The sequence below is a fragment of the Mastigoproctus giganteus genome, chromosome 10 (assembly GCF_048544385.1).
Source record: "Mastigoproctus giganteus isolate SK-2022 chromosome 10, ASM4854438v1, whole genome shotgun sequence".
Taxonomy (NCBI): domain Eukaryota; kingdom Metazoa; phylum Arthropoda; class Arachnida; order Uropygi; family Thelyphonidae; genus Mastigoproctus; species Mastigoproctus giganteus.
In genome coordinates, this window is record NC_143584.1 from 65,123,812 (window position 1) to 65,137,654 (window position 13,843).

Sequence of the window (13,843 nt, forward strand, 5' to 3'; positions counted from 1 at the left end):
TTCTTCTCTGCCATATGCCTCATTAGTTCATCTGACATCCATTTAGGCCTAAACCTTGAACAATATTTCTTAGTTGGTATGTAAAGCCTAGTAGCTTCCAAGATAAGTTCTTTGAATGCTTCCCATTTTGAATTTGCTGTTAGTAACATCATCAGTTGATCGCACTGTATAGAATTTAAATACTATCTCAGTCCATCGTAGTCGCCTTTACGAAAGCAATATCCCTTCCCTTTACCCCTAATGGTAGTTACCTCTTTGAGTAAATCCCACTTCAGAACACTGTGATCACTGCCATCTAGTGGTTCATTTACCTGCAGATTCTTAATGCATGAAGAATCACTACTGATAATCAAATCAAGAGTATTACTCCCTCTAGTTGCGTCCTGGACATGCTGATGTAGAAAACAATCATCCAATAAATCCACAAAAGCCTTGCTAGTGTGTGAGTGACCAGCCCCCAAATTCCAGTCAATATCTGGGAAATTAAAATCCCCCATTATAAGACTCTCTGATTTACTGGCCCACTCTATTTCTCTGTACAGTTTCTTATTATACTCATCAGAGTCATTAGGCCTATAGCACACTCCTACTCTCAATTTTGATCTCCCAATGCTTATGTCACACCAAACTGACTCTACACTGCACTGTCTAGCGATGTCGACTGGCTTCACTTCCTTGGATTTTATGTGTTTCTTAACTAATAGCATAACCCCTCTTCCCTTTCTATCCTGTCTATCCTTCCTGTAGACATTGTACTCCCCAAATTCCAGTTCTGCATTCCTTATATCTGTGTGACACCACGTCTCTGATATCCCAACAATATCTGCCTTTAATGTTTTGAGCAATACCTCAAATTCATCAAATTTATTTACTAAACTCCTAGCATTGGTGTACACACAAGTATACATGCACTTGCTCTTCCTCTTAGCCACCCTAACACAACCCATGTGTTTACTTGTACCCCCATGATTCCCAGCAGTCTCTGAAATATCCTGCATCTTATTTTCCAGGCTGCTGCTCATTCCAATAGAAGCAGTGCAAGAATCACTTTCTCCTCTGCCAGTGGCTTCTGTTAATCTATTAGTCCTTGTATCCCCCCAATCTAGCAGTTTTCCGACCCACCTAACACTGCCTCGATAGCATCAGCAAACATTCTTGCACCCTTTCTATTTAAGTGTATCCAATCCCTGTAGAAGCAGTCTCTCCTGTTAACAAGTAAAGACCAGGCTAAAAAAAATTCTACCCCTTGAGACCTGCACAATCTTTCCAGGGCCGAATTGATCGACAGGGCTCTCATCATATACTCCCTCCTATCCTGTCTGGGCAGAATTGCAGACACTTTCAAATTCAACCCTAATTCACGGCTTTTTTTCATCAGTGACCTGTACTTGTTAAGTAATTCCGCCGGTCTCCTACTCTTAATATCATTAGTGCCAACGTGTACAACTATATCACCTTTTGTGCCCTTAAAAGATATCTGCTCTACAACGTCATCAACCTTTGCCCCTGGCAAACATACCCTGGTCCTGTTCCACCTATCCTTTTACAAAGCATGTTTCCCGTTTCCCTGACAATAGAGTCACCAACAACTACTAGTTCCTTTGGGAACAGCGCATTCTGCCTTGGGGGTTGCCGCTGTGTTGCGCGATGACCAAGTGCAAGCTCTGGCATTCGTGTGGGCAGCTGAGAGCTTGATGGGCCCCTCACTTGTAATCCTTCGAGGGCATCCACCCTGTCCTTCAAGCTCTCGTATAGGCCCATAACAATGCTGAGTTGTCGCCTGATTTCCTTACACTCCTTGCATCGCGCACATACAAAGACATCTCCCATGGCAGTATCATGTCCCATACCTGACTCTGCTCCGCAAACATCAAACAAATAGTGCATCTTAAAAGGTTGTTATTCAGAGAGCAACTGCCCCCCTCAGTTCTCCCCTGAGCCACAGCATTCCCATTAGCTTGAGCCTTTTGCTTTGCTGCTCTGGTTTGAGTCATGATTTCGATTTACTTTCAATAAAATTTCAATTTCAGTACAAAATTAAATCGTAGACATGTATCCCAACACAGTTATAACGCTATATTTATGTTTCAGTAACGAGTGTTATCTACGAAATCCCTTTATATAACTTCCATATCAAGTTATGCATTAATTATTTATTTTTACTAATTATTTATGTTACGTAACCTAAGTGGTTATATGTATAGTTAAAAGTACAATTTAATTGCCAATGAAGTTTGACAAGATTAATAGATTTTACTTATTAATTTTCACGTAACAATGGTGGCTATTTACGAACGGTAAACACGTGGATTTGATACCCTCTCCGATACTAAGTAATACAGTACCTACAAAATCTCTATCTAAGTTACTTTAAACTTAAGTACCGTAAATAGGAATATAAAGCTACTCTAGAAAATAAGTTAATATGTCAATTTAAACTAATAAAGCAGTTATTATAATGCAGCAGATAAATAAGCAATTATCTCTTTGTATAAGGTAATGGTCAAGCCACACCTTGAGTATTGCATAGAAGTCTGGAGGCCTCATTTTAGGAGTGATTTAGAGTTGTTAGTACAAGTAGAGATAAGGGTAATGAGATTGGTGAGGGGAATAAATGGGTGTTCTCACCAAGAATGGCTTAAGTTCTGCAAATTGCCGCATCTGGAGGCTAAGCACATGGAAGGTGATGTGATTGAGGCATTTAAGGCTTTGAATGATTTGAGCAAACTGATGAGATTCTTCCTTTTGCTTAGATTACATACTTCAGGGGAGCATAAATTCAAATTTAAGAAAGACAGTTGCAGAATAGTTGTGCAGAAATTGCCTTTTACCAGCATGTGGTTGATTTTTGGAACAAACTCCTATCTGTTGTTGTGGACATTGATAACTTAAATAAATTCAGGCAAAAACTTAACACATGTTTGGAGCGAATGGATAGGTGAAATGGGATTTTTTTTTTTTTTTTCATTTTGGTGATGCTGATACTTGCTGTGAGTTCAATTATCTTTTTTTTTAACACACATTTTTATTTGTATCTTAAGTGCTGAATTTTCTATCGTGAAATCAAAGTTTGGTGTAATAATCATATGTGATTGTTACCAAAATATTTAATTTGTATCAATTTTATATGGGTTTTGTGTCTTACGTTGTGCTGTATTTGTGCTTTTATGATGTCTGATTAATATTTATATGTATTCTGTATATTCTTTTAAATGGGTTTTAATTAAATTCTATTTGATATATATATCACTTTATAATTTTATTGGTATGCATATCTAAAAAAAGAATGTTTCAAAATATTTTATAGTATGCTTGATATTGCACATAGTAATATAAATATTTTGTAGAATTAGTGTCTTGCTAAATAGTGAGTTTAATGGTTTTATTCGAAAAGATTTTTCAGGTAATTGTTCATATTTATAGAGATGTCAGCTAAGGGATGTAAATCTGGTTGGCAGCCAACTTGAAATAATGAAAATAAATGGAACAGATTCGGTATTCTACAAGAATTTGTTTAAATTACCTGTGCCTTCCATAATCATTTATTACAGTTCTTTTTATTTTATTTTATTATTATTATTATTATTTTTTTTTTTTTTGTAGGGGTGTAAGAAGTCCAGATGATCAGAATAAAATCATGACCATAGCTCTAGTAACCACACTTGGAGTTCTTGGTTTATTAGTATATAATGAAATGAGGTATAAAGAAATCACATGGAAGGAGTTTGTTCATTCTTATTTAGCGAAGGGAATTGTAAGTAATATATTGATTCCTATTATTTTTTTATAAGCATTATCAGTTCTCAGTTCACAATGAAATGTCCACAGTTTGCTGGTGACTCACCATCATGAGAGATTTTTCACCTTCTTGTGCTGTTTTTCTTGCATAGAAGTGTGGCATGAGTATATCTGTTATGTTTGTCTGTTTTATGCGGACAATTTCTAAGAAACATTACTTTGACATATATTATGAACACAGTTGTTCAAAATAGATTTTGAGAAGACTGTTTTTAAATGATTAAAAAAAAAAAAAAGCCTCCCTTGATCCTCTGATCTCCACAAATCCCAGGTATTGGTCACCATAGTACCTAAAAAAAAAAATTCTGGCGTGGCACCTAATTTCTTAAAGCTTGATCTTGAAACAGCAATAAGGGTTTCCTTTGATATCAGGGATTTGATGGACTTGTTCATAAACACAAAAACAGCTAATCCAAAGAAAACCACACTATACTGCTTTTGTAATACTATAATATTGCACTTAAGTTAACCATTGCGAAACACTCCCAAAACACAAATGATACAGCACTATTTGTAGATGATATCATTATTTCATATCATGGAAAAATATACATAGTATTGAGTTTAAAAGGCTCAATAATAAATAAACTAAGCTCAACCAATTGGCACAGATAGTTTTCAACTTGTCCACAAAAATTAACATGTTCCCATTTTTGCAGCCAGTGAAACCCTCACCCCGATCTGTAACTCTTATTGACCAACCATCATGCAGTATGATTGATGACTTTTGAGGTTATGATGAACATCGTGGCAAGATCCATTATTCCTTACATTTCGAGGGTACAGCTCTAAAACAGTGTTCGCAGGCTGGCCGCTAGTTAGTACACTGGACCGAACCTATTGGTAACTCTCTAGGAGGTTTCCGGATCATCTAGTGTATAATCTTGCTGCCTCTACTCTGCCAGATAGTGACTGGAGGGAGTCCAAGTATGCGGGGAGCATTGTCGAGGTCACGTTATGTCAAGGATCTGGGTATATTCTTACCATGTGTATGCCATATCCAAAAATTTCATTACTTCATACAGCATGTCCCACCCACTTTTTCTTACTATTAAATACACCATGAATTGTCAAACTAATAGAGCGAGCTTATCTGCAAAAAGATCTAAACCTCCCAAAAAGGTTTAGATTCATTCCACAAATATACGTGGTCTCAATTCTAATCTCAGCGATGTCCATTTCCACTTGCATCTGCCAAACCCCAAGTACTTTTTCTGACAGAATCTCAGTTATCGGTTGATTCAACTACTGCTCATCTCATATGCCCAAATTATTCACTTTATGATTTCTTTCGCCTCAAAGGTGGTACTTGTGCATATGTCCGTTCTGATATTCCCTGTCAGAGACTTGGCAATTTGGAATCTCCTCTCTTCAATCTTCTCTGGCTTAAAATCTCTTTACCTCATTGTGTTAAATTCATCTGTTGTCTCTACCATTCTCCCAACTCCACTAATCACTTGGAGCTCTTTGCAATTTGACTTTCTCCAGTCCAACTTTCCTAATAGCGAGGTAATTTTCCTGGGTGATTTTGATGTTCACAACTCCAGCTGGCTTCCATTTTCTAGCCACACTGACCCAGCTGGTCAAGATTATTATTATTATTAGGCATATGGTGCAAGGAAGCCTGAGGCTTTTGTTGCACCAGCCAAAAAAAAAAAAAATTCTAATTTGCTACTCCTCATATTCAAATTCTGCCTCCCTTATTTTTAACTTAGAGTATGACATCATGTCTCTGATAATTTGGCAGTGTCTGCATTTGAAGACCTAATTAGTACTTCAAATTCATCGAATTGATATATTATGATCCTAGCATTAGTGTATATACACCTGTTTTTACTTGTAATAACCCTGACACAGTCTGTGTTTACTTTTTCCACGATGGACTCTAGCAGGTCTTGAATTCCCCGACATCGTGCTTTACAGACTTCTGCAAGTTCCAATAGAAGAGTGCAAGAATTACACCTCTGCCTGTGGCTGCTGTTAATCTCTTAGTGTGTGTACCCCCCCCCCCCCTCCAAGCATTAGAAAATAATCTTGCACCTTTTCTATTTAGGTGTATCCCAATGTCTGTAGGGCTGAATCAATTGACAAGGTTCTCATCATCATCTATTATGATGTTTGCCTTTTTTGCCTTTAGCCAGCGGGTGGTTGGTGGGTGGAACAGACTTCCATCCCCTGTCGTGGAAGTTGATAGCCTAAATAAGTTTAAGGCTCAGCTGGACAGGTATTTCGAACGAACAGAGGGGTGAAGTGGAAGTGGTTATTTTTATTTATTTATGTTACTTTTTTTTTTTTTTTTTTTTTTTTTTTTTTGGCTGATGCTGCATAAGCTTGCTTTCTTGCATCAAATGCCTCTACTAATGCTAATGCTAATGCTAATGCTAATGTCTGGCAGAATTGCTGATATTTTCAGTTTTAATCCTTCTGACTTTTTCTGAACATTTTCCTTTAAAGTAAATCCTGAAGTCTCCTACTCTTAACATTAGTACCAACCATATAAAACAATATCATCTCTAGTGTCCTTAAAACATAACTGCAGCATCAACTTTAGTCCCTGGCAGATATGCACCAGATCTATTCCGCCTGTCCATTTTTGCATAACATGTTTCCTGTTTCTCTGACTGTTAAATAACATGTATAGCTCAATTCATGTGAGACCAAGGAGGTTGCAGTGGAGGATATATTTTGTCTGATGCTGGCCCAAGGGCTTTAGTGTTGAGCTGGCATCTGAGTGCTTATCCTATCTTTCTAAAGGTAGCATTAGCATTAATGATGGAAAGCCAACCTTTTCAGATAGCAAAAGCCTCAGCATTAATAAGATGCTGAAGCTTTTGCAATTACTAATGACCTTGCACAGATTGTTCATTTACCTACAAGAATACCAGACAATCCTAATCATACAGCCAAAACGCTTGATCTTTTTCTCACAAACAACCCTTCTACGTAAACAGTCGAAGTTAGAGGTCCTTTAGCCACTTCAGATCACAACTTGGTGATTGTCTCTTCTCCAATGGAGCCTTTATCTCATGGCTATTCCCAACCTCGTGTTGTTTGGCATTACAAGAATGCAAAATGTGATGACTTGCGAGATTTCTTTTCCTTGGCCAGATTACTGTTTCAAAACTTCTGATGTCAACATTTGCTCAGATTGTGTCAGTGAAATTATTCTTGCAGGAATGGAATCCTTTATCCCACACTCCACTTTAAAATCTCGTCCTTTATCTAAACCTTGGTTTTCCGATAAATGTGCTAAGGCTGTTCAAGAGAAGAACATTGCATATTGTAATTGGTTTGTTTCTAATTCTTCAGTTTCATTTTCTGCCTACACCAAAACTCGCAACAATTGTAAAGCTGTTATTAATCAGTCCAAACTTTAGTTTGAACAGGCTAAAAGTAGAAAACTTGCTTTTTGTCCTAATGGTAGCCGAGCATTCTGGTCTCTTGCCAAAGCTAATGGCCACAACTTTTGCTCATCTCTGCACTGTTCTTCTGTTCTCCCACCACTGTCCAAACCAGATGGTTCTGTTGTCACTTCAGCCAAGGATAAATAAAGCTGACCTGCTAGCATCCCATTTTTCTTCCAACACGTGTATTAATGATCTTGGTAAAACACCTCCCACCATTCCCAACACGCTCCATTCAATGCCTTCTGCGGTCTTCTGTCAGAAGGATTTTGACGAATCTTGATGCTAAGAAAGCTCCAGGTCCCAATGGTATTTCTCCACTTGGCATAAAGGTCTTCTAAACAAACTTCAATCTTATGGTTTTCCAACTGGTTTTTGTAATTGGTTATCCTGTTTTCTCTCTAATCGCTCACTGAGGGTGATGGCAGATGGCTCTCTGTCTTCTAACTTCTCCACTAATGCCGGTATCCCCCAAGGTTCAGTTCTTTCCCCCACTCTTTTCCTCTTGTATATTAATAACTTTCTTCCAACATCCATTTACTGTCCAACTCCATAGTTTTGCCGATGATAGCACATTGCATTCCACTTTCCATTTTGAGAAACCTTGCCCTGCTCAATCAGCTTCACCTTCTCGAAAATCTGCTGCCAGTTCTTTAAATACTGATCTTCAGGTAATGCTCCAGTGGGGCAAAGACAACTTAGTTGATTTTAATCCTTATAAAACTCAGTCTTGTCTTATATCTCGCAAAAAGGATTCTTCTGCTCCTATGCTTATCTTTGGTGACACTCCGATTTCTAGGCAAAATGAGATATCTCTTTTGGGATTACCCTGACTTCTAATCTCTCTTGGCACAAGCACATTACAAATATTGCTTCCTCTGCATCTAAAAACTTTGTTTTCTCTTTCGCTCTCGGCGTTAATTTTCTTCCAAACAGCTTCTCACTCTGTATAATTCGCAAATCTGCCCTACCATGGAATATTGTTCCCACATCTGGAGTGGTGCTCCCAAAACCTCTGTCAGGCTTCTTGATTCCATTCAGAAGAGGGCAGTTAGGTTAATTAATGATTCATCTGTAACAGTCTCTCTCCACTTGCTGTCTCATAGACGTAATGTTTCTGCTGCTTGCCTCTTCTACAGATATTTTCATGGGCACTGTTCTTCTGAATTGGCTTCTATAATTGCCGCTCTCTCTTTCAAAACAGTCCGAACCTGTGCAGCCTCCAGCCAACATCTATTTACTGTTCAACTTCAAACTCACAGAACCAACTTTTCATCTTCCTCGTTTATTCATTTAACTGCCATTTTCTGGAACAACCTTCCTTCATACGTCTTTCCTGAAAATTACAGTCTACAGAAGTTCAAGTCCAATATCAACAAATATCTTTCGTCTTCTCAACCTCCAGCCCAAGCACTGTACTAAGTACTATAGGTTCTAATATCTCTTGTTTGGGGCTTACATAAAAAAAAAAAAAAAAAAAACTAGTATTAATGCATACCAGTATACAATTATTAAAATCCTATTAGACTGCAAACCTACTTGTATAGAGCATATAAAACAGCAACATCCAGGTTGGTTCTCTTAGCAGCTGATTGCCTAAAACATGACTGGAGCAAAACTCAGCTTTATTAGCTGAACCAAACTGCACTCAGTCTCGGATGAATGGGGTCACACCGTCATATGGTGGTGAACCTTATCGTAATTGCGAAGTGTGCATTGTACTGGGAGTGTACAATATGTTTCCACTACATACCTTCTGAAGCATGTGAACCGTCTTTCTTTATCAGAAGACAAAACTTATGTTATGCATGAAAAATTAGATCCACCGAAAAAAAAGTTACTTTTTGCTCCTCGTTACTTCAATTTAATATCAAAACTGTCCTACTGCTAACCAGCCTTTAGGCATGGGTATAGAATGCATTGTTAATAGACTTAAACATAACTTTTATAAAGTTGCAAATATCCCTATGCTTTTCCTTGCACCTTAGTGTGTGGCACCCTCTCAAACCATTAAGATTAATCACAAGGGCATAAATGGACTCAGGAGAGATTCCTTTTGAATTGGAGAAGTACTAACTTATTGCCAAAGTCAGTTCTGAGAACAATGTGGGTAAGTACTGACTGGTCAGTACAACTTTAATCAAAGAAAATCATGAGGGCAGTGATTAGAAGTATAAAGTAGGATCATCTAGATTGAATGCTAAAGGAATCATGGCACAGTTTTGTAATGGCAAAATCATGTTTAACTAACCTAATTAGTTATTTTGAAAGGGTCACTCATGATCTGGACATAGGAAGTAATTTAAATTATATAGAAATTAGCAAAGCATTTGACTCAGTTCTGCATCAGAATTAACTGTATAAACTGGAACATGTTGATTACAGGTGAGAGAATTAGTTACTTTGCAAGTGACTGTGGGGCAGGATGCAGAGGGTTGTGATTAATGGGTACTTTACAGATTTGGCTAATTGTGGTTAGTCCAATCTGTAAAGTAACCATTAATACTTGGTACTGGGACCCCTGTTTCTTAAAATTTATACCTTCTTTTGTTTTCTATCTTAAATTTTCTATAATTTTTCTATTTTCTTAAATTTTCATTTGTTTAAATGACATAGAGAAAGGGATCATAACTCTTATGATTCCAGAACTAGGGTTTGTAAATTCATATTATGAGGTTTAGACTGGATTAAATCAAAAAAAAAAGTTACCTTCAAGGGCAGAGAAAATTGGGTTGACGTTAGCTGCAGGAGCTAATTCAGAGGTCACTTGGACATATATTAGGAGTGAATTACATAGGTGGTTGAAGGCACTTCCGCAGCCAGGTGGGAAGGAGCAGCAGTGCATAGCAAGTGCTTCTTGATTAGACTGGGGTTCGAGCCCATCACCACCAAATACGGAGGATGCGGAAAGGTCAAGGGAATGACCACCGCATATTCCCGGAGCAATATGGCCTTAGTTGCTAATGCTCCTAAAAACCAAATAACAACAACAGGTGGTTGGAAAAAAAAAAATATATATATAGATATATATATATATATATATATATATATATTATTTTTTTTTTTTTATTGTAAATATGTTCATTTTCAATGAGTTTAAGTGTGTGCTTTGTTGTCCTGAGTAAGACAGAATTAATGTTGAATCATCTAATATCCAAAAAGTACAATTTTCTCTAATCTTTAAATGTTCTCCAATCTCTGAACAACTCATTAAACATTAATTATCCAGCAATCAAGGAGATAACTATCTTAAATAACTTAATCTCATCTCACAAGAATTATGCATTTCTTGTGAGAAATGCATATTTCTCATAGAATCTGATACATGTGAATCTTGGGCACTGAATTAGCCGATAATGCTGAAAATCAGCTATCTCATTACACTTTATTGTTAAAAGTTCCACATCATGACTACACCAATAGCACATTAGCAAATATGTCATAGAAACCTGTGCTCCCCTTTTATGGTCAAAGGATCCATGCTCAATGTCAACACTGTGACATTGTAATTGCAGTCAGACTTCATTAATTGCAGTCAGACTTCATTGAATGCACAAAATGTGTAAGAGAGCACCAGATTCTTTTCATTCCAACTACCAATCAAGATTATCTCATGATTATCTCACTCTTGGATAATGATCCAAATGTTTTAAATTTTTTCACCTTTCTAAAAATGATTAATCTGACAGTAGTAGTATCAATTTTGTAAGAGTGATATTGCATAGCCTAACAGGACTTAGATTTTTAATATTAACATTTGAAAAAGTATTAATTTTTTTTAATTGTGCTTCAATTATACAAATGCCTGACCTTTTACTAACAAATTTCATAGCTTATTAATTTTATTTATTTTATTAAATAATAGTCAGAAATTTTGCAAGTGTTATTTTTTTGGTCACTAAAATTATACTCATTAGTTTTATGATAGAAAATTTTTTATTAATTATACTTAAATTTTCAGATGAATGTTGGTAACATAAAATATAAACATGAAATAATTGTCTGCCAAATTTTTTTTGTGGAGGCACTAATTGCATTGCTACAACAAAACAAATTAAGTCTGTATTTTCAAAGAACATTTTGAAATTAATTTATTTCAAATAAAATAACAGTACTATGAAATCATTCATTTTTTTTTTTTTTTTTTTTTCCCCTTGGTTCTTATGGCACCCACCCATGAAAATTCACTGGAGTTAGCTGATATACTGTTCATGGCCAGAAACTTTACTAGAATTTCCCTTATTTTCCACTCACATAAGTGAATGGTGAACTTTCAGAACCTTTTGCATAGTGACAAACATGGCATTGTGGTGAAAAGTGGCGTTGCTATACAATGAACTGTACTTGGCCATATAAATTGAAGCCTAGCATCATGGGAAAAAAATGGACAAAAAAAGCAAAACACATAAAACTAGCTTTTGAAAAAGATGCTAAGTGGACTTAGTTAACTAAGACTTTTTTATTACTTAAAAAATTGATTTTTTTAAAATATTTTATTTAAAATTATTAGTGCACTTATTATTATGTTTATATGATAAAATTGGGTAATTTGTTCCATACTTGATGATTGAAATTGCCTAAAAAACGGTACATTGTAGTCTGATGCCATTTTTCTGTATTGTTATAAATGTTGTTTTGATTAAAGCCTTAATGTAATTTTTATTTTTATGAGAATCCCAAACATAAAAGATATTACAACTTGTATTATTAGTACTGTGCATAAGTTGAAGGTTGAAAAGACAGAAGACTTATTGACACCAAACATGAATTTCTATAGATTTTTTGATTTTCAGGAAATACATACATGGGAAGGAAGTTTATTCCAAAAAATGAAAGTTTAAGTGATAAATAATGAAGAAAAGTTGGTTAAGTGAGTTTGAAGTTGCACTGTAAATGAATGGTGACTGGTGTTGCAGCACATGTTTAAGGTTGGAAGAGAGGTGGGGAGAAATTATTGATGAGAACAGTGCTCATGCAAGTATCAATAGAAAAGACATGCTGCAGAAACAGAACATCTACAAGACAGAATGGAGAGAATTTGTAAGAGATGGCTTGGTAATTAACCTGACTTTTTTTTTTTTTTTTTTTAGAATTTCTAGGATCAGAGAGGTTTTGCTGGCACCACCCCATGTACAGGAACAATATTTCAGGATAGGGTGGATTTGAGATTAGTACATAGTAAGTAGTTATTTAGAAGAAAAGTAATGCCAGGAGTGAAAGAGAAAACCCAGTATTTTATATGCAGATGAAGCATTATTTCTGATATGCCAAGAGAGATTAGAAGTCAAAGTAATCCCTGACAGACATATGTCAAACTGTCTAGAAATCTGAGTGTTATTGAAGGTCAGCACAGGAGTTATACAAGATATGACAGTATTGAGTTAGGATCGAAGTTAACTAAGTTATCTTTGCCCCATTGGAGAATTACTTGGCACATTTAAGGAATTAGTGGTGGAAATTTGAGGAGATGAAGCTGTTTGTGCAGGCAAAGGTTTCTCAAACTGCAATGTGCTATCATCAGCAAAACTATGGAAAGAATTTCCAGTAAGTAGAAGAAGTCCATTAATATACAAGAGATAAAGAGCAGCAGAAAGAATCGAACCTTGGTGAACACCAGCATTAGTGGAAAAGTTAAAAAGATAGAGACCCATCTATCACCCACAGCAAACAGTCAGAGAGAAAACTGGATATTCAGTTGCAAAAAGAAAGTTGGCAATCATTATAAAATTGAAGATTGTTTAGAAGACCTTTATGCCAAACACAATGAAAAGCCTTAGAAATGTCAAGTGCAACTTCTTGAGTTGCTCTTGATATTCCATGTCGGTGATCATTGACTAGATCAGCATTTCTCAAACTCAGTTCCACAAAAAATTAATTAATAATTAAAAAAAATAAAAAAAAAAATTGCATATTTGCAGCGTATACCACTTTTGTATCACTATAATATTTAACAATTTTTTTTTCAGCTAATATACTGGCATAGACTAATAATCAAATAGACAGCGGAACACTTTATTTTGGCAGGCTTTGCTTGGGAGAGAATGAGGTAGTGACAGTAGAGGTAAAGACACCTATGAAAAAGTAGCAATGTGGTGATCTAGTATGCCATTCGTATGTGATTTACCGTGGGGTACACGGGTTGAAGGAGAGGAGGAAGCGAACTAATATAACTAAACTCACTTCCTTGTATAATTGTTTTTTGATAATTATTAGTATTCCAAAATATTATTATTAAAATATGTGATCATGGATTTGTGGTTGAAAAAAAGGAACTTTAAAATGAGAAGCAAGTACAACTTGCTTCTGTGCAACTGTTGTCGATGAAAACGAACACAATATTGTCGCACTTCAAAGTGAGGATGAACAATTGCAGCATTTTGTTTCCCAGAAATCCGAAGTGGAAAAAACAGGAGCCAACTAATAAAAGATTAAAACGAAAGTATAATAACAATTATTTGAATTTCGGCTTTAAATATGTTGGAAATAAATGCTCCTGATGCACAATGCGCCATATGCAATAAAGTATTAGCAACGGTTCGTTGGCTCTCGCTAAACTTGTGTTTTGTGAATATGCTGTTAGATCAAGTGTCCCGTAACTAAAAAAAGTTTGGGACACATTGGATTAGATGGAAGGTTGAGAT

General features: G+C 36.0%; 1 protein-coding gene across 2 annotated transcripts in view; it reads left to right on the forward strand.

Moving 5' to 3' along the window:
* Positions 1-13,843, forward strand: part of Afg3l2 (AFG3 like matrix AAA peptidase subunit 2) — a 641,759-nt gene that overhangs the window by 106,856 nt on the left and 521,060 nt on the right. For both annotated transcript variants that reach the window (XM_090383564.1, XM_090383565.1), the window contains exon 4: positions 3,604-3,754. In XM_090383564.1, the coding sequence (XP_090239690.1) occupies positions 3,604-3,754 (151 nt within the window). The remainder of the gene's footprint in view (positions 1-3,603; positions 3,755-13,843) is intronic.